The sequence below is a fragment of the Sapajus apella genome, unplaced genomic scaffold, assembly GCF_009761245.1.
Source record: "Sapajus apella isolate SASKATOON/1434 unplaced genomic scaffold, GSC_monkey_1.0 scaffold125, whole genome shotgun sequence".
NCBI lineage: Eukaryota > Metazoa > Chordata > Mammalia > Primates > Cebidae > Sapajus > Sapajus apella.
Window position 1 is genome coordinate 1,100,106 of NW_022437065.1, and position 23,520 is coordinate 1,123,625.

General features: G+C 38.4%; 1 protein-coding gene and 1 pseudogene across 1 annotated transcript in view; one reads left to right on the forward strand and one right to left on the reverse strand.

Moving 5' to 3' along the window:
- OTC (ornithine carbamoyltransferase) overlaps positions 1-23,520 on the forward strand; it is a 65,217-nt gene that overhangs the window by 24,971 nt on the left and 16,726 nt on the right. The window contains exons 4-6 of the mRNA XM_032261647.1: positions 2,199-2,286; positions 19,381-19,534; positions 22,060-22,182. Of these exons, the coding sequence (XP_032117538.1) occupies positions 2,199-2,286; positions 19,381-19,534; positions 22,060-22,182 (365 nt within the window). The remainder of the gene's footprint in view (positions 1-2,198; positions 2,287-19,380; positions 19,535-22,059; positions 22,183-23,520) is intronic.
- On the reverse strand, positions 15,738-16,549 carry LOC116539050 (annotated as a pseudogene).

A 23,520-nucleotide genomic window follows, 5' to 3' on the forward strand; every position in this document is an offset into this window, starting at 1 on the left:
CAGGCAGGTCCAAAAGTAGCCTCAGAGAGCAGAGGAATGATAAGGAGTTCTAGTGTGGTTTGGGGATGGGGCTGGGATGAAGATTCCCATGCACCAGGTAGGGCTTGTGCAGTTTGAAACTCCTGCTAGGGCCAAAGGAGGGAGCATCTGAACTTTCTTATCAGCTTGCCCAGATGTAGGGCAGAAGGGGCAGGCAGGGAGAGGTGACAGTCAGACATCAGAAATGGGGTCAGAATGTTCATTACAGGTCCCATATCAAGTAGGACTGTTTGGGCATTTCATATTCTTTGATCCTATCTAGCACCTAGCACGTAAGATCTACAAGGGATCTTATAATCTAGGCAAACTGTCTTATTTTCCAGAAGAAGACAGTTCAGTTTGCCTAGAGTTGTAAGATCCCTACAACTTAGGAAGAAGAAGACTGAGCCCAGTCCCACTATGTCATTCTGTCTCTGTAGATCACAATTTGAGCTGACTCGATAGCTGGCTTCCCTATGGCAAGACATAGGGCTGTGGGGACTTAAAAACAATCTTGTACAATTTTTTAGACTCTGACTTTCAGAACCCTTTTCTATAAAATTCTTATAATATCTACTATGTACTTTGTCAGAGTAAGGGATTCAATGGAAGAATGTTAATAATGTGCTATCACATGATCATACTCTGTGAAGTCATTGCTAGGGTCAGAACATAGTGGTCTGTAGTTAAAGATCACTTGTTCTGGGCACTTTTTTTTTTCCTTTTTGTGATGGAGTTTCAAATAAACAGAAAAGTAGAAAGACTAGCATAATGAGCATAGCAACACCCCTTACCTCAGTTTAACAACTGTTAATATGTTGCCTTCTTTAATTATTCTAGTTTTTTTTTGTTTTTGAATTATTTTAAAGTAAATTAAAGCTACAATGATATTTTATCCCCAAATACATCAGTTTGTATCTTAAAAAAAATAAGAATATTGTCCTATATGGTCATGTTGTCATGATCACACTGAACAAAAATAATGATTCCTTAATATCATTTAATATCAGTCCATATTCAAACTTGGTCAAGGCTTCAGTGGGATGTTTCATGAGATGTTGAGTAAAATTCTCCTTGTGGATCTGAAACTCCTCATTCCCCAATTCACCATGCAATTAATGATTTCTTCCCTCTTTGTGGGAAACAGATGGGATTTAGCAAATTGTGACTGTTGCTTATTTCCCAAAAGATAAATCAGGCACATCATAATAAGGAGGAGAAAAGTAATGTTTGCAAAATTCCTTGGACAAATCTCTATCTTGCAATTATGTGTATTTGCCTTTGATTATGTATTGGAGAAATTCTGAGCATTAAATCCTTCTCAAATGAGACAGTAAAGTTCTGATTGGATGTCACTGTCTCCCATAATTTTCCTCAGAATGTGTGATGAAGCGGCTCCAGCCTGGGCTACAGAGGAAGACTTGGTCTCAATAAATAAATAAATAAAAACAAAAGGCTTGAAAATAAAAGAAAGTAAGCCTTGAGATAGTGGTTTCAAGTCACTGAGTCAACAAAGTCAGAGGATCACTCCAGTTTTTTCTTTATCTTCCAACCAGACAGCTTTATATATTTCATTTTTTTATTTTAATTTTTTTGAGACAGAGTCTTGCTCTGTCTCTCAGGCTGGAGTGCAGTGGTTCACTGCAACCCCTGCCTCCCAAGTTCAAGCAATTCTTGTGCCTCAGCCTCCAGAGTAGCTGGGATTACAGGCGCACGCCACCACACCTAGCTAATTTTTGTATTTTTAGTAGAGACAGGATTTCACCATGTTGGCCAGGCTGGTTTCGAACTTCTGACCTCAGGTGATCCACCGGCCTCAGCCTCCCAAAATTCTAAGATTATAGGTATGAGCCACTGCGCACTGCCAGCTTTATATATTTTAGAGAATCAAAATCATGCATAACCCCAAAGAGGGAATGATGCCTCGTTATTGAGGGGTCTTGAATAAGAGGGTGGAGAAATGGGCACACATGTGAAGGAGAGTTACGCACTTGTGCACAAATTTTATCTACTTCTCTAAATTCCTCATTTTGCTTTGCATGGGAATTCTCTATCAGAGAAGTTGGAGAGGTTTAAAGATTTTGACTTTTCAGTTGAGATGATGCCAATTCTTTGTAATTTTGTTTTCCACTTTAGTTCTTTTTTCAAAATGATTTTTTCCTTTTTTTTTTTTATTGTAGGCTTTGCACTTCTGGGAGGACACCCTTGTTTTCTTACCACACAAGATATTCATTTGGGTGTGAATGAAAGTCTCACGGACACGGCTCGGTTTGTAAATATTTTCTTCTCTCCAAAGCTGATTTCAGAATCTGATGGATAAATTTCAAAAAGAAAACATGCTTCTCTTTAAATAACGGTTTTCCCTCTAATTGTTCTGTTCTCCATTTTCCCTCTTTCCCTGACATTCTAAATGCCTCTCCCTCATCTTATGGCCACTTACCATGGGTTGAAATAATTTTTCTTGGCAATTTTTTGAAGAAGCTTCTGATTATAAAATTTTTAGCTTATGGAAATTTTGAGATCATCAAGTATGACTTTTAGATTTAACAGTTGAGGAGGAAATGAAGGTCCAGGGAAACTGACATTCAGTGACTCATAACTAGTTACTATCAGATTAGGTAATTATTGTAATAACTATTAATAACATTTATTGAACATTTATTATGTGCCAGGCATTTTTCTAACTTGTTTAATCCTTATAACAACCCAAACAGATTGTCATAAAGAAGTGAAACAATTAGGTACAGACTAGCTGCTATAACGCAAAATCTCAAATGTCAATATGTAACATAGTGCAGATGTTCCTGATTGGTAAGAGGGAAGAACAGGTTATTAATTTACATGGGTTATTCTGGGACACTGGCTGAGAATGAGTCTGTCATCTTCAACATGTGAAGTTTGGGTGTTAACATCCAGCCGGGACCTAGGAGAACAGAGCATGGAGAAGCTGTGCTTGTTTCAAAGCCACCTTAGCAGGGATGCAATGCAAACACTTCCACTTATATTCCATTAGGAAGTATTGTAGCTCACTCAAATCTAGATGAAGGGAGAGATGGGGAAAGGCTCTTGCCCACTATATTATAATGAAAGACTGAAGCATAGGCCTCCTGACTCCTCATGCAATGCTCTTACCACTACATCATGTCTGGCTAAAAAATCCAGAGCAAATATCTTTGTTAAAAGTTTTGCCCTCAAAAGAGAAGACTAATGATTCTTTTCCTACAAATGATATGCCATAAAGTTATTTCTTGCAGATACCATCTGCTTTTTATGGCAACCACCCTAGTATATCCTAAAGAATTTACCTCATTTGACTTGCTGAAAAGATTTCAAATAACTCATCTTTAAACCTTTTAGTTATGTTATTTCAGATGGGACCATGAAAGTATTAAAGAAGCGTGACTAGCCTTTGGATTCTAGGAACAAAAGGAAAAATGAACATAATTTTTTTCTTCCAAATAATCTGCCACTGACTCGGATTATATTTGTCTAATAATTCTGCTTCCACGAAAGTGAAATATATTTTATTCAAAAGCAAATATTACAAGCTGATCAAGGGATGAAGCCAGAGACATATCCAAGCAAAAATTCAGTGGGAAGCCTCCATATAGGACCAGGTGAAAGACGGTGAATGGGTCATATGTAAATTACTGTTTGGAAGAGGGTTCAGTGGGAGGAACAGCTGAGCATCCAAAAAAGTTGACCAGTGCAGGTTGCACTCAGAAAGAGGTCAGGGTCCAGAAGTCAGTGCAGTGGGAAGGATCCCAAGAGCAAGAGACAAATAGCCAAGCATGGGCTGAAAATTGAGGATGGTTATAAACGTGCTCTTTTCTGTGCTTGCTGTCCACACAATTCTCACTGCAAGTCCTTAGAGGAGCTCTACACAGATCCTGAGCAAAACAGTCTGCTTACAGTTTGTTTTGTTGTTGTTACGAGTTCCAAAATGATTGGGATATGTTGGGTCCATATAATTATTATAGTTCCATTGCTACATGAATACGTGGATCCATAAAATGGAGTCCATATAATTTATTTTTACCATTTTATCTTATCCAAAACACTGAAAATAATAGCTACTCCTTAAAGAGTGTCTGCTATGGACATCTTGTGGTATTATCTTTAAATCTTTTTAAAAATCTTGCAAAGTAAGTATTATTGGCCTGGTTTTATAGATGAGGAAAGCATGGCTCAGAGAAGTTAATGGAGCTTAGAAGCTGACTAAGTCAGGATTTAAATCAAGCTGTCTTCATTTTTTAAGGCCATGTTGTTTTGACTACCCCATAATGCTGCTTCTATTCAGCCCAGGAGAGGGGCAGTGAAACAAGTTATAGAAAACATTGACTTGCATATCAAGAGGTCCTCATGACAACCCAGAGGTTTGATGATTCACTAGGACTCACAGGACTCAGCATATAGTCATACTCATAGTTATGATTTATTACATTGAAAAGTATACCAAGCACGATCAACAAAAAGAAAAGTCAGAAGCAGGAAAATGAAAGGAGTTTCTGCTTTGCGGAAAAGGTGACAGATTAGGTACTGAACATATTGCATTAAAGGTTGAACCTCTAAGTGCAAATGTTCACAAGCCATTGGAGATAAAGACCTTAAGTGAAGTTGAGAGCTGGAGAAATATAAGCTCAGTGGTAAAAATTAGCTCCACGGTCTCAATGTGGGAGAATTGCAGAAGGCTGTGCCATGAGAACAGGTGCAATTAGGGTGGGGGAGGAGGAGATCCTCAGGGTACAAAGTGAACAAGGATAGTACAGTATCAGAAGAGGCTGGCTGGGATGGGAGATGGGGGATGTCAGAAAAAGGAGTAGAGCCGGGCGCGGTGGCTCACGCCTGTAATCCCAGCACTTTGGGAGGCCGAGGCGGGTGGATCACGAGGTCAAGAGATCGAGACCATCCTGGTCAACATGGTGAAACCCCTTCTCTACTAAAACTACAAAAAATCAGCTGGGCATGGTGGCGCGTGCCTGTAATCCCAGCTACTCAGGAGGCTGAGGCAGGAGAATTGCCTGAACCCAGGAGGCAGAGGTTGCGGTGAGCCAAGATCGCGCCATAGCACTCCAGCCTGGGTAACAAGAGCCAAACTCCATCTCAAAAAAAAGAAAAAGAAAAAGAAAAAGGAGTAGAGTAACTACTGTAGAAATCTGACCTTCTTCTGTGTACCTCATTACTGCTTAATCTGCCAAAGTATCTGACAAACAAGATATGCTGAGAGTCAGATATTCAATAAAGCTAAATTGAAGAAGACAAGAGAAATCCACTGCCTTCCACAAAAGCAATTGAATAGGAGACACAAGGAAGCAAATCTTAATGACATCTACCTTGCTGATATGCACCTTATAACCCTTAACAATCGCCTCCTTTGCTTTTTGTAGAAAATTAACATTTTAAGGTACAAAGGGATTGGAGGATGTTTAAATGATATTGCTGTCCCTTTCAAATCAAAAGAGTAGTGCATACCTGACACTGATTGACGGTTGCTTCTCCATCTGCCCGTCCAGCTGCTTTGGGGGGTCTGGTCAAATAAAAAGTGCCTGCACATTGGTGAAAGAAGAGCCTGAGGGATAATATAGTGAATGCAGCAACAGAAAGAAAAAAAAAAGAAAATCAGGCCAGTCTCTTGAAAGCTGTTAAATGCAATTTCCAAAGTGTCACTTATTTGTTCAAATGATTTAATTATTAATTTATTCAGAAATAGTTATTGAATGCCTCGTTTTTCTTCCAGACATTGTTTTAGCACTGAGAATAAAATGCTGATCAAGGCTGGGTGTGGTAGCTCACGCCTGTAATCCCAGCACTTTGGGAGGCCAATGGGGGTGGATCACCTGAGGTCAGGAGTTTGAGACCAGCCTGACCAACATGACGAAACCCCGTCTCTATTAAAAATACAAAAATTATCCGGGCATGGTGGCAGATGCCTGTAATCTTAGCTATTTGCAAGGTTGAGGCAGGAGAATCACTTGAACCCGGGAAGTGGAAGTTGCAGTGAGCACCACTGCACTCCATCCTGGGCGACAGAGCAGGACTCTGTCTTAAATAAATAAGTAAACAAATAAATAAATAAAATAAAATGCTGATCAAGTCAAACAAGATTCTTGTTGGAGTGGAAATTACATTCTGGAGCGAGAAGGCTTTTGCTAAACAAATAAATAAAGCATGAATAGAAGAGCAGGTTGAAATAAGTGCTATGCTGAAGCTAAAGCAGGTTTATTTGTCGGTGGGGTGGGGACTGCCTTACATTGGGTAGTCAGGGAAGGCCTCCCTGAGGAGGTGACAGTTAAGAGCTCAATAAAATGACAGAGCCAGGTATGCAGTGCTGTGGGAAGAGCGTCACAGAAAGAACTGCAGAAGCCTAAGGCAGCAACAAGCTGATGTGTTCAAGAACGGAAGGAAAGCCAGTAATGTTGTAAAATCTTCAAAGAAACATATTTTAAACCTGATATATTTTTTAATAAGCACCTTACAGATTGGTCTTCAGTTTCATCCACCAAAGAAAGGAAAGATAAAATCAGAACAAGGAATAAAAATCCTAAATACATATTCAAAATAAAATGTATTGTACAGCAGATCTTTAGAACTTATTCATGGCCGGGTATGGTGGCTCATGCCTGTAATCCCATCACTTTGAGAGACCAAGGCAGACAGATCACCTGAGGTCAGCAGTTTGAGACCAGCCTAGCCAACATGATAAAAACCCATTTCTACTAAAAATACAAAAAACCAAAATTCTGCAGGTCTGTAATTTCCAGCTACTCACGAGGCTGAGGCAGGAGAGTTGCTTGAGCCCAGGAGGCAGAGGCTGCAGTGAGCCGAGATTGTGCCACTGTACTCCAGCCTGGGCAACAGAGCAAGTCTCTGTCAAAAAAAAAAACAAAAACAAAAAACAAAAACTTATTAATTCATCTTCTATAACTGAAATACCTGTTGAACAGCTATGCTCATTGCCCCCCACCCCCAACCCCTGGCAACCACCATTCTACTCTCTCCTTTTATGTATTTGACTATTTTAATGCCTTACATAGGTAGAATCAAGCAATATTTGTCCTTCTGTGACTGGCTTATCTCACTTAGCATAATGCTCTCCGCGTTCACTTATGATATTGCATATGCCGGGATTTCCTTCTTTGTATGGCTGAATGATATTTCATTGTAAACATATACCACATTTTCTTTATCCATTCATCTGTTGATGAATATTTAGGTTGTTTCCACATATTGGCTATTGTGAATAGTGCTGTAAGGAACACAATAATACAAATATCTCTTGCAGTTTCTGATTTCAGTTACTTTGGCTAAATACCCAGAAGTGGGCTGAATCATATGATAATTCGATGTTTAATTTTTAAATTCTATGTTTATTTTTTCATAGTGGCGGCACCATTTTACATCACCACCAATGGCGCACAAGGGTTCCAATTTTCCACATCCTTGTCAACACTTGTTATCTTTTGTCATTTTGATGATAGTCATCTTAACAGGTGCGAAGTGATATTGTACTGTGGTTTTAATTTGCATTTCCCTAATTATTAGTAATATTGAGCACATTTTCATATACCTCTTAGCCACTTGTACCTCTTTTTTGCAGAAATATCTATTCAAGTCCTTTGCCCATTTTTAAAATTTTGACTTTTTTTGCTGTTAAATTGTAGGAGTTCCTTATATTTTGGCCATTAACCCCTTATGAGATACAAGTTTGCAAATATTTTCTCCAATTCCATAGGTTGCCTTTTCACTCTGTTGATTGATTGTTTCTTTTGCAGTGAGGAAGCTTTTTAGATCTTATTTGAAGTATTCTTACCACAATTCAAAAGTCTTACATTTAGAGTTAAGATTTTAAAAATAAGATCATAATAAACAAGTATCCCAAAGAAGATTTGACAATTAAGGAGAGAAAAAAATGTATTGTTCTTTTCTTCCTTGTTATGATTATAAAACCTATTCACTATACAGAATATTGTGGCTGAAATCTCCTTAGCTCAGTCTCAGTTGCAGTTTGTATCAACTGAAGGTGAGTGAAGGGTAGCACTGAGGAAGAGCTGTCCACTGATATTTTGGAGGAGCTGATGTGCTGGAGTCTCTAACACCACACCCAGGTTTGATGATTGATTAGAAGGACTCACAGGGATCAGCATACAGTGACACTCATGGCTAAGATTTATCACAACAAAAGGAAACAAAGCAAAATCAGCCAAGAAAAAAGGTGCATGAAGTAAAGTCTAGGGGAGACTAGGCACAAGCTTCCAAAAGTCCCCTTCCAGTTGTGTCACACAGAATGTGCTTAATTTCCCCAGCAAGCCAGTTCCCAAGGCTTTTATTGGGGACTAGCTACAAAAACGCCCTCTGCCTAGCGTGATCCCAGATTTCAGACTCTGAGAAGGAAAGCAGGTTTGGGCACAGTGACCCACACTTATTAGTTCTGGGAATGGTGGGAACACTCCTAAAGTCCAAGTTCCCAGATGCTAGCCACGGGTCAGCCTTGTAAACAGCCCTTCGAAGGATAGCCACCTCAAGGCTGCTATGTTAGCTCTTTTCTACACAACCGGGCTCTCATCTCTCTTCTGAGTTTTGCTCAATTTCTTTCACCCAGATGTACTGTAACTGTTAAGGGAGTGTATCTTATATCTTTGGGAAGACAGCCTTAAGATTTGAGTTGATTTCTTGCTTCAGTGTGGAGCCCTGGAGGCCTAGGTTTCCCCTGGATAGAATCAGTCCTATTGCTCACTTCCCTTTATTCAAGAGTCTCTCTTAGGAACTCTTTCTCACCCCCTAGCACATATCAGAAAACACAAAACATACACGTAGATATTCGTTAAGTTTACTTCAGATGTGAGGGTATTTTCAGATTTTTGTCAGTTACCTGGTGCTCTACTGGGGTTATGAACTGGATGTTCTTTTTTTTTTTTTTTTTTTTCTTGCTCTGGGCTTCTCCCTTTAGATGTGACACCAGAAGTGACACCTTGGCATGACTCAGATCACTGATTCTTTAGAAGTTTAAAATCATATGGAATTTAGCAACAGCGAGTGGAGCATTATCACTTTAGTTTCAAGGCTTTCTATCTCTTCCATAATGACAGCTTTTCATGCCTCATGCTCTGAGTGTGCTACTGAAAAGTGCACAATAGCTTCACAGTAATTTTCCTTCTAGTATAGTACTTAGTAATACAGCTTCAGGAACCACGTGTATGAAAGGCTCCATATAAAACCAAATAATGTAACATTGCTCTACTCTAATTTCTTTCCCTATTGATGTAGTTTACTTATGGTAGTGATTGCTAAAGTGTGTTCAGCTAATGTAAAACCAGAAGAAAAGAAAATGAGTGTAGACCACTGTATTAGTTTCCTAGGGCTGCCACAACAAATTACTACAAGCTTGGTGGCTTAGAACAATAGAAATTTATTTTTCCCACAGTTCTGGAGGCTGGAAGTCCAAAATCAATGTTTCAACAGGACCACAACACCCTTTCTGATGGCTGTCAGTAATCCTTGACATTCCTTGGCATCACCCCAAACTCTGCCTCCATCTTCCTCTGGGCTTCTCTGTGTATCTCTGTGTATCCTCTCCTTTTCTTGTAAGAATATCTGTCATTGAATTTAGGACCTGCCCTACTCCAGTATGACTTCATCCTAACTAATAACTTCTGCAAATATCCTACTTCCGAACAAGGTCACATTCTGAGTTTCTATGTAGACATGAATTCTGGGGAAACATCATTCAACCCACTACAACCACATGTCCACATGACCCTATGGCAACATTCCAATCATTGCTATTTTCAAATAATGAAAGTTATAAAGGACTTTGTGGATGAGGCCCAATCCTCAAGATGAGTGCACCATTGTCATATTAAAAGGAATGTTTAAAAAAAAGAAAGCTGGAATACTATTATTTAGGTATTTATACTACTTAAGTCCAGACCAAAGAATGTTTTATGTTTTTTTGGTAAAATATTTTAAAATATTGGTACCTAATGGGAAATACATACCTCATGAGGTAGTAATAAATTGGTACCTGATGGGAAATATGATACTTCCATGAATCTTTACAGAGAACACCAAGAACCCAGCAGGTATGAAAATTCTATATTCTTGGGAAAATGGTGACGAAAGCCAGTCTCTCAAGCATGAACAATGATATATTCTCTTAGAGGCAGTGTGCCATAGCCTCAAAGACAGGGGCTTCAAAGCAGAGTCAGCTTCGGTTAAATTCACAGCTCTACCACACACTAACCCTTATGGTTTGGGCCAGATGCTTCTGAGTCTCAGGTTCTTCAGTTGCAAAATGGAGATACTAATACTTATCTTAATGCATTATACAAGGGTAAATGAGATGATGCTTGTAAAGGACAGGCACACAGAAGAAATCCACGTAATGTAGGTTGAATCAAGTTACGATCTAATCCAATCTCAGGACAAGCACTGACTCAATTTTGGCTCTCTGTGGTTTTCCTAAACAGCTTACACTGACCCCCTGAACTTACACTAGCACATTTTGAAGAAGTTATTCTAAATGCCATTATATCCCATTCATTTTTCTCTAAGGTCTCCAAACTTGCGATCTAACATTTAAATCAGAACAACCTGGCCATTGTAGATCCTTCATTAATAAATTGAATATGGTGTTTTTATTCAACATCTCTGGCTTCTACCAACACCAGCCCATTTGACAAGACCCCATCTAGGTTTGCTGAGGGTATTATCTATCTTATTTCCTCATCATTCTTATGCTGATATTAGTAAAATCATTATCTGGGTAGAGATGCCAGAGGGCTAGAATATTCTGTTTCCTAGAGGGAGATTCAGAGAGTTTCGCTCATAACCAACTTACATTGGGGGATAGAGATTAAGTCTGCTTAAGTCTCCGCTTGGGCCTTGGCCTAATTTGGCAAAAAATAAAATCGGAAACATCGATTTTTAAGTGATTACAGGGTTCTCAAAGTTGTAATTATGCAAAACCAAAACGTCCTTCCTCTATCTCCCAGTCAGCTGTTCAACGGGTAATAGTTGTCAGTGAGACAAACTGGAGTTTAGAGGGCATGCACTCTGATTCGCACAAGGCAGGATGGAGACAAAGGGAAAATGAATGGCAGGACCCTGTGAGAATACAACCTCTGTTTGCCTTTGGCTTTTGCGACAATTTCACCATGTTCCAATACTTTAGAAACAACTCAACTCCGTCTAAGAGCACCAGGATTGCTGTATGATTGTCCATCTCATCAACATTCACATTTGCTCATCAACAACCATGTTTAATCTGGCCCAGCACACTGCTTGTTTTTTGTTGTTGTTGTTGTTTTAATATTTGTTCACCCAACCACATTAACGCTGCACCAGCTTTTCCTGGGGTCAGGAGGGGCTTTGTTTATTGTCTTTTTTGTTTCATTTTGCTTTGCTTTGTTTCAGCCTTCAGGGTGTTTTAGTTAATTCCTAAATAAGTTTCAATCTTATACCAAAAGAAAAAATACTAAAGAACAATAGAAACTAAGGGTTGGAAAGAATTTATGTATAGTGGCCATCCTTTTCATGCCTACCCCATCACCATCACTCTCCCAAAATGGTCATTGAGCCCTGCATAAAAGTACCCAGAATTAAGGCACTCTTTACACACTCAGCTAGTTCATCTGATATTTATGTAGTCTGACTGTTCTCACCAAAAGTTTATACAATCTGACTGAGAATTCTCTTTGAAATTGAATTAGAATTGGTCTTACTCTAATTCTTCTCATTGTTTTTTTTTATTAGTATCTTTATAAACTCATTGGATGTTAATACATTTGAAGGTTTCAATTTTTTATAATTGTGATTTTATTATTTCTCAAATTGTCCCATATTTGATCAATGTCATCTTTGTTTAAGTTGGGTCATTTTGACCTAACTCCATTAGTTTTCGCTAACTCTCTTTGTGGTATGACAAGATGTTCCAGGCTCATCTTGTAAATTTCTTTGTTAAGCCCAAGAATTAGCCATTGCTCTAAGACTTGGAGCATTTTCAATTACTTTCAAAATCACCTTTGGGAGAAATTTCCTTTCTTGAGTGATATTTTGTCTGATTATTAAAATAATATTCCTTTTGATAGAAAATATTAAAGAAGATGAAAACTGTAGAGCCACAGATACCACCATCATCCAGAAAAAATTGATGTTAATATCATAGCTCTCTTTTTTATTTCTTTTTTTTTCTATTTTTTCTTTTTTTCTTTCTCTTTTCGGTTCTTTTGTTTATTTTATTGACATTATATCTCTGAAACCATCTTTCCATTTAAAGTTTCATGCCATGCCTTTCCTTTTTCTTAATAGCAGGAAAAGAGATGATGAAGGAAATTAGACATTTAAAATATTTAGACAAAATAATATATTTTAACTTATTAATCATTTTTGAAAAATCCTAATAGTGGCCATTAAACTTCCAGGGCAAACTGGTCTATGTGTGAAACTTTAAATTTGAGTAATCTGGATTGTGCAAAAGCTTTTTTGCTACCATTGCTGGCTAATATCAAAGGTTGCAGAGTTGTAAGAATGCACTGGAAGGCAAGCAGAACTGTATATATTAGTAGAAAGGAAAAGAGGCCAAAATGAAAAGTCATTACAGAACCAGAGAATATTTTTTAACTTATCAACTTTTCATTTGTAGCAAGTATTATAAAGCTCTTACAATGTTTAAAGCTGGGGTTTTAGATTGATGGAGAGCTCTATAAATCCCAGATTACTGTTAATGTGCTTGTAGTCCAGCTCTAGTTACAGGGTTTCCATTGTTTCTAGTGAAAAGGTTTGTTTTTATTTTTTAAAGATCTTTAGTAGCCTGGAAGAATAAAAATGGTGATTTCTCCATGATTTATAACAATTTTAAGCATGAAGTAGATACCAATGTCATTGACAAAATAATACCAACTAATTTTCTTTTTTTTTTTTTCTTTTTTTTTTTTTTTTTTTGAGAAAGATTTTTGCCCTGTTGCCCATGCTGGATTGCAATGGTGCAATTCATTGCAACCTCACTGCAATGTCTGCCTCCCAGGTTCAAACGATTCTCTTGCCACAGCCTCCCAAGTAGCTGGGATTACAGGCACCTGCTACCATGCCCAGCTGATTTTTTTTTTTTTTTTTTTTTGTATTTTTAGTAGAGACAGGGTTTCACCATGTTGGCCAAATTGGTCTTGAACTCCTGACCTCGTGATCCACCCGCCTCGGCCTCTCAAAGTGCTGGAATTATAGGCGTGAGCCACTGCGCTCGGCCAATAATATTAAGTAATTTTCTAGTTAAGTGTCTTTAATATCTTTGCTTCCCCCAAGTGAATCCAGTGTGAAAGCAACCTAGGAGCTGCTTCCTCTCAACCCCCATATCATTGACTTCCACTTTACTTGAAGCTCCTGTGGCTGAAAGAGGACTAAAATGGCATTTTCTGCCAGGTTTTGTCATGCTCCCTTTTGCCCACAGATGCTTTAATGTCCAAGGGGCTTTTTGTGCCTATAGGGATATTCCACACTCTTTGTCCTTTTTTTACAGTCCAATTTCATAACCTTATGAATTTATCAAACATTTAGTACTTTTTAAACTTAAAATAATAAAACTTCCTTAAAGCACGGCCACCAAATCAGCAGCAAAAACAACTCTTGGGAGCTTTTCAGAAATGCAAATTCTCAGGCCTCAACCCAGACCTCCTGAATCAGAAAGATAGCTGGCTATGTTTTACCAAGTCCTCCTGGTAATTCTGATGCATGTTCAAGTTTTCATTGCTTTAAATATTCACACACTACTTATACAACCAATAAATCAAATGTATATTAAGTGAACAAAACAAATCTACTCAACCATTTACAGATTGATTGCAAACTTAGTGAAATGCTTTTAAACATTTAACTTAATCACAAGCCTAACATTTCAGATTTCCCTGCTCTGAACATCTTACAAAGGAAAAAATAACGTAAAATACCATATCGATTACAGAGCTGATTATTGTTTTGACAACAAAACTGGGCCCAAAGCTATTAATATCATAGATTGAATTTTGTTTTTTATTCTTAAATCTCCTTTTATTTTTACTTTTGTATGGTCCTGGCATTTAAACTTCTGTACATTGCTGGGTTGTTTTTGGGCATTCTACAAGAGACTTCTATTTTTTTTTTTTTTTTTTTTATGGAGTCTCACTCTGTTGCCAGGCTGGAGTGCAGTGGCGCAATCTCAGCTCACTGCAACCTCCAGGTTCAAGTGATTCTCCTGCCTCAGCCTCCCAAGTAGCATGGGACTACAGGCATGTGCCACCATGCCCTGCTAATTTTTGCATTTTTTAGTAGAGACGGGGTTTCATCATGTTGGCCAGGATGGTCTCAATCTCTTGATCTTGTGATCCGCCCGCTTCTGCCTCCCAAAGTGCTGGGATTACAGGCATGAGCCACGGCGCCCGGCCCACTGCAAGAGACTTCTTATGCTTTCTCAGCGTTTCTGTAATTTTTCCAGACTGGAAAGAACAAATATATCACCTCAGGAAGTCAGGGATACAGGTTAGTGGATTACTGACCACTTAGTTTTGGTTGGTTAGTGGGAACTGGTTGCTAAATTCAAGGTGACTTAAACTCAAACTGCTGGCCACTAGACAATATCTGTTTATCACATAGTTTTTGCCTTTTGTCATGGAATCTATTTGGTTTCCCATTGCTGCTTTAACAAATTATCATGCACTTAGTGGCTTAAAACAATACAAATATATTATCTTACAGTTACGGAAGGCAGAAGTCTAACATGAGTGTACAGGGCTGTGTTCCTTCTGGAGGCTCCAGAGGAGAATCCAATTCCTTGCCCTTTCCAGCTTTCAAAGGCTGCTTAAATCCTTGGGCTTGTGGCCCCCTTTCTCCATCTTTAAACCCAGTGTCCTCACAGCTTCTTCTCTCATTTCTAATCTCCTGCCTCTCTCATATTCTCTAGTGTTATATTGGGCCTACCCAGATAATTTGCCCATTTCAAAACCTTTAACTTATGAATATGAATCTGCAAAATTCCATTTGTCAAGTAAAGCAATATATGCATTAGTTCTATGGATTACGACATGCACATCTTTGGGGACCATTATTTTGTCTACCACATGACTCTTCTTGTCAATATATTTCCCATTTTTACTGTGCATACACATATACACGATGTATTTTTAAAATAGGCTTTACAATATATAATTTTATTGCCTGGTTTACAACGAAATGTATTGTGAACATTTTATTTTCTCCTATAACAGTTAAAATAATTGCATAGTTTGGAGAAAACATAATTTACTAAGCAATCTTGTTGGGGAAATTTAGGTATAGTTTTTTTCCAAGGAGATTTCATTCTTTTTACAAGGCTGTTAGAAAAAAGGAGAGTTTTATATAACTTTCTATAGATGATGGAAACTTGCCCTTCAATTCAGCCTTTTAACTTGCTTCCCTACATCCACCTAATCATCAATCAAGTAAATCATTTTCTCTTTTCCTGTCCATCTCTCCCATTTGCGTCCTCTTTTTTACCCCATCTCCCTGGCATACATGCAGACAGATTTCTATTACTCCAGCACTCTCTGATCTTTCCCTCCATCGCCCCCCTTTTAAGAGGCTTTCTTTCATTTTAAAGAGGCCGTTTTAACTGATTTTGATCAACTCTGCTCAAAACTTCATCCTCAGTTTCACATTAGAATTAATCTGAAGACATAATTAATCTGAAGATATAATTCAATTGTTTAAAAGACCATATTAATAAGACTTTGGTAGAGTTACATGTATCAAGAAACATAGGATTTGGACACAATGTACATATGGCTGACTTTCTTTTGCAAAGGAAAAGTAGTTTCTGAGGGGAGGGCAGGACAGGGGTAAGAAGTAATTGTTACCTTAAGGAAGTGTTAGGGACCATTCTGGAAATGCATTTATTATTTTAAGGCAACTAACAAATGATCTTCTTTCAGTTAGGACGCTGGAGCAGCAGACTTTACTGGTCATAAAATTGCATATCTAAAATTGTTATTTCTGGAAATTGGTAAATGTCAGCTAACACTAGCTTTGTGTGGAAAGGCACGTGCCAACTAGCATAAAAGTGGTACATGCAGATGGTGGTATTCCAGAGTCCTGGGAGCGATGAGGTTCTCATCCATCACAAGGCCATCACAACCAGGTAGAAATGCCTGAGGAAAGCAATGGAGTTGGCCACACCAGCATTTACATATAGAATGCTTCTTGGGCAGCCAGGTGTTATGGTCCACAGACCCACAGCTCTCTCTGCACACAACATGCTCACAATTCCATCCATAGGAGGAAGGGCAGACACAAAAGCACCCCAGCGTGCAGGTTCCCCCATTTAGGCAGCAGATTCTTTTTCATTCCTTACTGTCCTGTATCCCTGTGGATGGCACAAGCTGTGAGACAGAGGATAATTTGCAGGCTCTTCTTGGGGCTGAGTGCTGTCCCCTCTGAAAGCCAGGTGTCCCTGAGATAGACGTGCAAGTTATGGTGGCCCAACCTGGCCAACTAATTTGAGTTCAAATGCTTTTGAAATGGCCATGATCAAAATTACACTGTCATTGTCCTCTGAACATTTAGGCAGGCCAGAGGATGAGAGAGAGCAGCCATATTTTTATCTTTTATGTAGATTCTGATTCTTCAAGATATTTAGAAGATTTAAGTTTTGTTTGTTTTTAATCTCTGGCAGTACACGACTCATTGTAATATTTTATAATATATTAACCCGGCCTGGTTTCAATATTTAAAAACATTCACCTTTCTTATTGGCATTGTGTTGTAATTTATTAGTTAAATCATCAAAAGATTTCATTTCCAGAGAAACAGAAAAGTAAATCTTAAAATTTAGAACTCTTAGCTGGGCTTGGTGGCTCATGCCTGTAATTCCAGCACTTTGAGAGGCTGAGGCGGGTGATCACCTGAGGTCAGGAGTTTGAGACCAGCCTGGCCAACATGGTGAAACCCCATCTCTACTAATAATACAAAAATTAGCCGGGACTCCATGTTTGGATCCCCTTCCACGAACTCTCTCGTGGAAGCTGTCTTTCCCTCTGCTGAATTTCCCCTCTGGGGTCCCCTTCCACATTCTTCGTGGGAGCTTTCTCTCTTCTTCTCCTTTTTCTCTTTCTCTATCTAAATAAATCACTTTTCTGCGATAAATAAATAAATAAATAAATAAATTTAGACTTACTTTTATGGACATTTACCTAAGTTAGTATTTTGGAATAAATGGTTATTATCGTTTTCCTCATTGGAAATTGCATATGCAACTGGTGCTAGCTAACCGCTGGACTCCTTTTCTAGTTCACTTTTATAAAAGACCACAAATGCTGAAGATGCCTGTTTATTCATGGTTTAGTTTCTGTTATTTCTAGGACTATTTGGCTTACAAATTATGTTAGTTCTTTGTGGCTTATGCAGATAAAAACAATACATATCTATACTATATGAACAGAAATATACTTAACAAAACCCCACAAATATCTATCTATAGCTATAGTCATATATAAACACTTTCCTGCTTATTTAAGTAAATAAATTTAAAACATACATGATAATATTCATTCTTTTTTGATATTACTATCATAATTTTGCACATTTTACTTATATTAACTTTTTTCTTATGAGTATCATGGCCCTTTAGAAGCATAATTTATTTCATTTCATGATTTTTATTACTACAAATGATCACAACTTGAAAAATGGGAGCTCCTTTGACTCTTTCCTTTCAGCAGTGCCTCTGCCATTAAAAAAAAAAATCACTCTTGTTTCCTGGCAACAACAAAATGTTACAGACCTAGTCTGATATTATTCTGCCCAATGACATGAAATTGACTATCCTCTACCGGTTTCTGGTTCTCTTCTTTGTATAAAAAAATATTAGAGACAAAATCTGGTCACTAGTGACTTTCATGTGCAGCAAAATTTGACAACCCCTTGTCTTAGTCCACCATCAAAAGTTAACCAGTATCACCTTTTTTTTTTTTTTTTTGTAAAACAGCTCTTTTATTCACTCCTTATGCTATCAAATACAGCGTGCTTAGATTGTTCAAATCAGTGGTTTAAATATTTCGATCCCTTTTGACTAAGATCAAATGTCAAAAAAAAGAAAAACAAATCTCGATCCCTCACTGACCCTGGTGTGGAGAAGTTTCATCAAAGTGGTGGAATAAGAAAAACAAGGATAAGATTATATAGTGAATTTCATAAAGCTAAAATAATTCATTTCAAGGATTATTCTTTGAAATTGTCTTTCATACCTTTCTGGTGTTAAAAATATCCTTTGTAAATTAAATTAAGGTAGTAATGTATTATATCTGTTTATTTGCTTTTCTCATGCCTTTAATTTGCTAAATAGAGTCACGAATCTTATCTTGATCTCACATATTTTTGGAAATTTTGCTGGTTCATGAAATTTGAAAATCAGAACCGTGGGCATGATAAATTCATTAAAAATTAGAAAAAAATCTGTAAGTCTAGAAAAATATTGTTATAGGAATATAGTTTTTAATCTTTGATCCTCCAATCCCTGGGGGCAAGCAGCACCAGAGTTTATTGCTTTTGGTGTCAGTTCAGGTCCACTAAGAAGCAGATTCCAAGATGGAATTAGTCTTGCAATAAATTTATTGAGGGAAACACTAAGAAACATAAAGAGAGAGGGAGCAGGAATGGGCCAAGAGGGCCTTCAGACAGGAAGGTGGGTCTGACCCAGCCAGGCCGATGGGGTACCCCAGAGCACAGACTGCCCATCACAGAGGTCCCCTGTCAGGCAGGAATGGCTCAGCGTTACTCTCCCCACTGTGTTCTGTCATCAGGTTGGAACAGCCTGGGGTGGGTGGGCTTGTCAGGAATGCTGCAGGAGATCCGAAGGTGTAGCAGCTAGAGTGTCAGCCAATGGCTCTCCTCACAGCAAGTTCTCTTCTGTAGGGTGATTTGTGTGTGCACTTTCATGGCTGCCACACTGGGACTTGCAATTCCCTAGTGAAAATATGTATTTTTCTGTTGGATGATGTAAAAGAAAATTAGCCATATGGCAGGTCATTAATGTTTCTCTGTATATCTTGCTTTTGGTCTTGTTCCTTTTAACCAATGACCATTTATCAATTATAACTCATCATTATGTCTATTAGGCCCACAATTAATTTATCTCCATAAAAAATGTAAAATCGCTGGTCACTGGATAAGTTGTGGGAAGTACAACATCTGGCTTATGTAATGAATACATGTTTAATATTACCTTTTAAACCTGTAATGTTGGTAGGTTGTTTTCACGTAGTAAAAATTCTATTAGCATTTCGTGTTACTATTTCTGTTCTTATATTAAATAAGGCATTATTAAGTATAATTAACTTAGATTATCACTTTCTTGGTTTGCCACAGTGTATTGTCTAGCATGACAGATGCAGTACTGGCTCGAGTATATAAACAATCAGATTTGGACACCCTGGCTAAAGAAGCATCCATCCCAATTATCAATGGGCTGTCAGATTTGTACCATCCTATCCAGATCCTGGCCGATTACCTCACGCTCCAGGTTGGTTTATTTATTTGTCTTACAAAAGAGCAAAATCAACAAATAATTCCTGACTTGCTTTAAGTGAAATTATTTACTTAAATCATGGTATTGGTGTTTTATTTTCAAATATCAGCTTGACAAAGAATTACAGCTTATGTGTGCATTTTCTGAGGAAAAGGGGGCATTGTTAGAAACAGACTATAAGATCTTTCTGCACTGAACCCTATTCTCAAACCTTTAGCCCCATCTCATCTTCTGTTCTGTCAATCCCTTTGATTTTTGGTGCATTATTTCACACAACGGATAAATAGAGAACATTGGAGCATACAGAATGGACAAGCCTTATGTGATTCTATAGACATCAGAGACTGTGGCTTGGGAGTGAAGACTGGTGGAGTATGCTTTGAATATTCAAAATGGTCAGTTACTGAGTCACTCTGGAAGAGGGGGACATTTTCTATCATTTTAATAAATGGATTGTTTAAAAGTAGGGTTGGCCAGGCACAGTGGCTCACGCCTGTAATCCCAGCACTTTGGGAGACCAAGGTGGGCGGATCACAAGGTCAAGAGATCGAGACCATCCTGGCCAACATGGTGAAACCCAGTCTCTACTAAAAATACAAAAAAATTAGCTGAATGTGCTGGCGCATGCCTGTAGGCCCAGGTACTTGGAGGCTGAGGCAGGAGAATTGCTTGAACCCAGGAGGCGGAGGTTGCAGTAAGCCAAGATCGTGCCACTTCACTCCAACCTGGCGCCCGGCAACAGAGTAAGACTCTGTCTCAAAAAAAAAAAAAAAAAAAAAAAAAAAAAAAAAAAAAAAAAAAAAAACGTAGGGTTAAGAATATGCAGAATTTATAGAATCACGGCTCAAATTTAGCCATTCTAGACTTTCCAAATTAGGAACTTGAATAACTTTGAAAGATTCCTCTTGTTTGGTTTGCCACAGCCAATCTACATGGTATTGCCCCTGGAAATCCTAACAGCCATGGTTTCTATGTCTATGGATGATTCTCAGCAGACAAGGTAAACTGGATAGGCCCATCTTCTTCCACATTTGAATAAACTACGCACATTTAAATGTGAAATTAAGTTCAAAATGAAACACTTTGGAAATGAGGATAAGATCCATGCAGAGAAGATGATATAATAATGTCAGATACCAAAGTGGCTGTCTGTGGGTGTGGCTTTACATATACACCAGGTAATTTAATGCTTCCCCCTGGGGCTTTATCATTACTAGATTATAGATTCATTGAGGGACAATGAACTGTCCTATTCACCATAATGTCCCCTGTAGGACCTCGTGCAATGCCTTCATATAGGAAATACTCAAAGCAGGAACTGAATGAATAAATAGCAGCTTGTTAAGACCATGGAATCTGAATCAGAGGGATCTGGAATTAAATTCTAGCTTCGCTAACTAGCAGTTCTGTGATCTCCAAATTGCTTGGCCTTTCTCTTTTTTAATCTTTTTGAATATATAAAATATGTGAAACCTACAGACACTTTAAGAAAACAAAACAAACATCCATGTGTTCACACAGTTTTGTCAATCTTTAATGTGATGGAGTAGTTACTTCATAATTCTTTGCTGTTTTTCAATAAAACATTACAGATAGAGTTGAAGCCCACCATGTAACTCTGCCTGATCTCATTTTCTTCCCCTCCGCAAAGAAATTATTATCCTGATGTTAGTATATTTACACACATCTATAGCCATAAACAACCAAAAGTATTATTATTATTATTATTATTATTTGAGACTAAGTCGCACTCTGTTACCCAGGCTGAGTGCAGTGGCATGATCTCGGCTCACTGCAATCTCTGCCTTCTGAGTTCAAGTGATTCTCATGCTTCAGCCTCCTGAGTAGCTGGGATTACAGGTGTGCACCATGCCCAGCTAATTTTTGTATTTTTAGTAGAGACGCGGTTTCACCATGTTGACCAGGCTGGTCTTGAACTTCTGAACTCAGGTGATCCGTCCACCTCAGTCTCCCAAGGTGCTGGGATTACAGGCATGAGCCATAATACTAACAGTATTATTGAGCATATTTGTCAACTTCGTATAATGGGAACATGGTCTGATCCACCATGCTATACTATTTATTCCAGGTATCCTGTATTTCCCATTTCTCATATCAAATAATGTCAGCTCCATAAAAGCAGTGATTTTTGCCTCCTTTGTCCATTGTTATATCTCCAGGGCCAAGGACAGTGTCTCAATGTTTGGACATCCATGGTGCTCATTTGCATCCAGTGAATGAATACAACTAAGATTCAGATTTGAAATGTATGAAATTCTTAGTCGCTGTACAAGTTCATATGATGTCCTGGTTTAAGATAGTAAGACATTTTGCCACATTTTTGTGATTGTACATTCATATTATTGAATTGCTCTGTGTAATGCAAAAAAAATTGGGAATTCATTCCTTCTAACAAGGCACTAATATTGCGATTAAGACTATTTATTTTAAACTTAATAATTGCTACACATAAGCGAATTTACTCCTGGATTTTATCTCCTTTATCCCTTGCCTTTTAGGAACACTATGGCTCTCTGAAAGGTCTTACCCTCAGCTGGATTGGGGATGGGAACAATATCCTGCACTCCATCATGATGAGTGCAGCGAAATTCGGTATGCACCTTCAGGCAGCTACTCCAAAGGTAGGGAAACTTTTTGCCTTGAAACTAACCTCCCTCTTAAATCACCCTCAGATGCAATTACCCAGTGACAAAAAAACTCTCTTCCATTTATGTATAATAGCACAGGTGAGGCCACAAAATTTAGGTTATGTTACCAGCCCTACTATTAAATAGCTATCTGGCCTCTTGAGAGTCCAATTTCCCATCTCTACAATAAGAGATAGCCTTGACCGATGCCTTTTATTCTATGAGACGGTGTTAAAAGCATGCCTGAATTATCCCTTTGAATACCCTGCTATAGGCCATTATGATGATTGGCATCGTCGTGCATTACCACCACAAAGGCTGAAGCAAGCAATAAAATCCAGGCAGCATAGAATTCTGAACACATGGGAATGCCACTCATTTTTCTAATACTGCAATTTGATAGAAAAATGTGAATTCAATGTGAGGATCATGGTGATGGCATCTACACCAGCTTAGTGTTTTGAAACTCAACTCTGGGGGCCTTTTGGCCTTTAAAATTTGAGCCCCATGTGGGAATGAAAATGACTCCTTCATACTTCCTACCTTGCTGCTATCTCTTACAGCATGTATGGAATGCATGACTTCTTTCATAGGCCCAATGTAACCCTTTTGATATAAAAGAAACTGGTAATAATCGTTGCCTCTGAGGAGGGGAACTGGGAGGTTTGAGGCTAGAGGTAGGAGGGAGACTTTATCTCACTGTACAGTCATATGTGGTTTCATAGCAGGGACACGTTCAGAGAAATGGGTCCTTTGGTGACTTTGTTGTTGTGGGAATATTATATTGTGCACTTACACAAACCTAGATGGTATATATTTTTATTTATATATATTATTTCATATGGAAAAATAAATGTTCCAGCACCATTACTAAATATCAGTCTTAGGCCAGGTTTCCCACAAGCACACTGCCATGGGGATTTGTGTACAGGTGATTTATTAAGGAAGTACTCCCAAGGGAGATCCCTAGGGGATTAGGGGGAGCAGGACAGGGAAAGGGAAGAATCTAAGCAAGGATGCCATTTACAGTGACCAACCATCCTGGTTTGCTGAAGATCAAGAGATTTCTAAGGATGTGGGGTTTTGGGTGCTAAAATTGAGAGTCCGGCAAACCAAGTTGATTTGGTCATCCTAGTCCCGTGTCATGCACAGTCCCACAGAAAGTAGCTTCAGCCTGATCTCGCAGGTGATCTCTGGAGCATAAGCTGTGCCCTAAAGTTATCCCAGCATTGGTCAAGGGCAGCAGAAGAGGTGGAGTGGTAAATCTCTGGCACTTTTGATGGGAAAAGCAGCCTGGTAGCCAGAGAGCTGTGTCCTGAAGATGAACTGCAA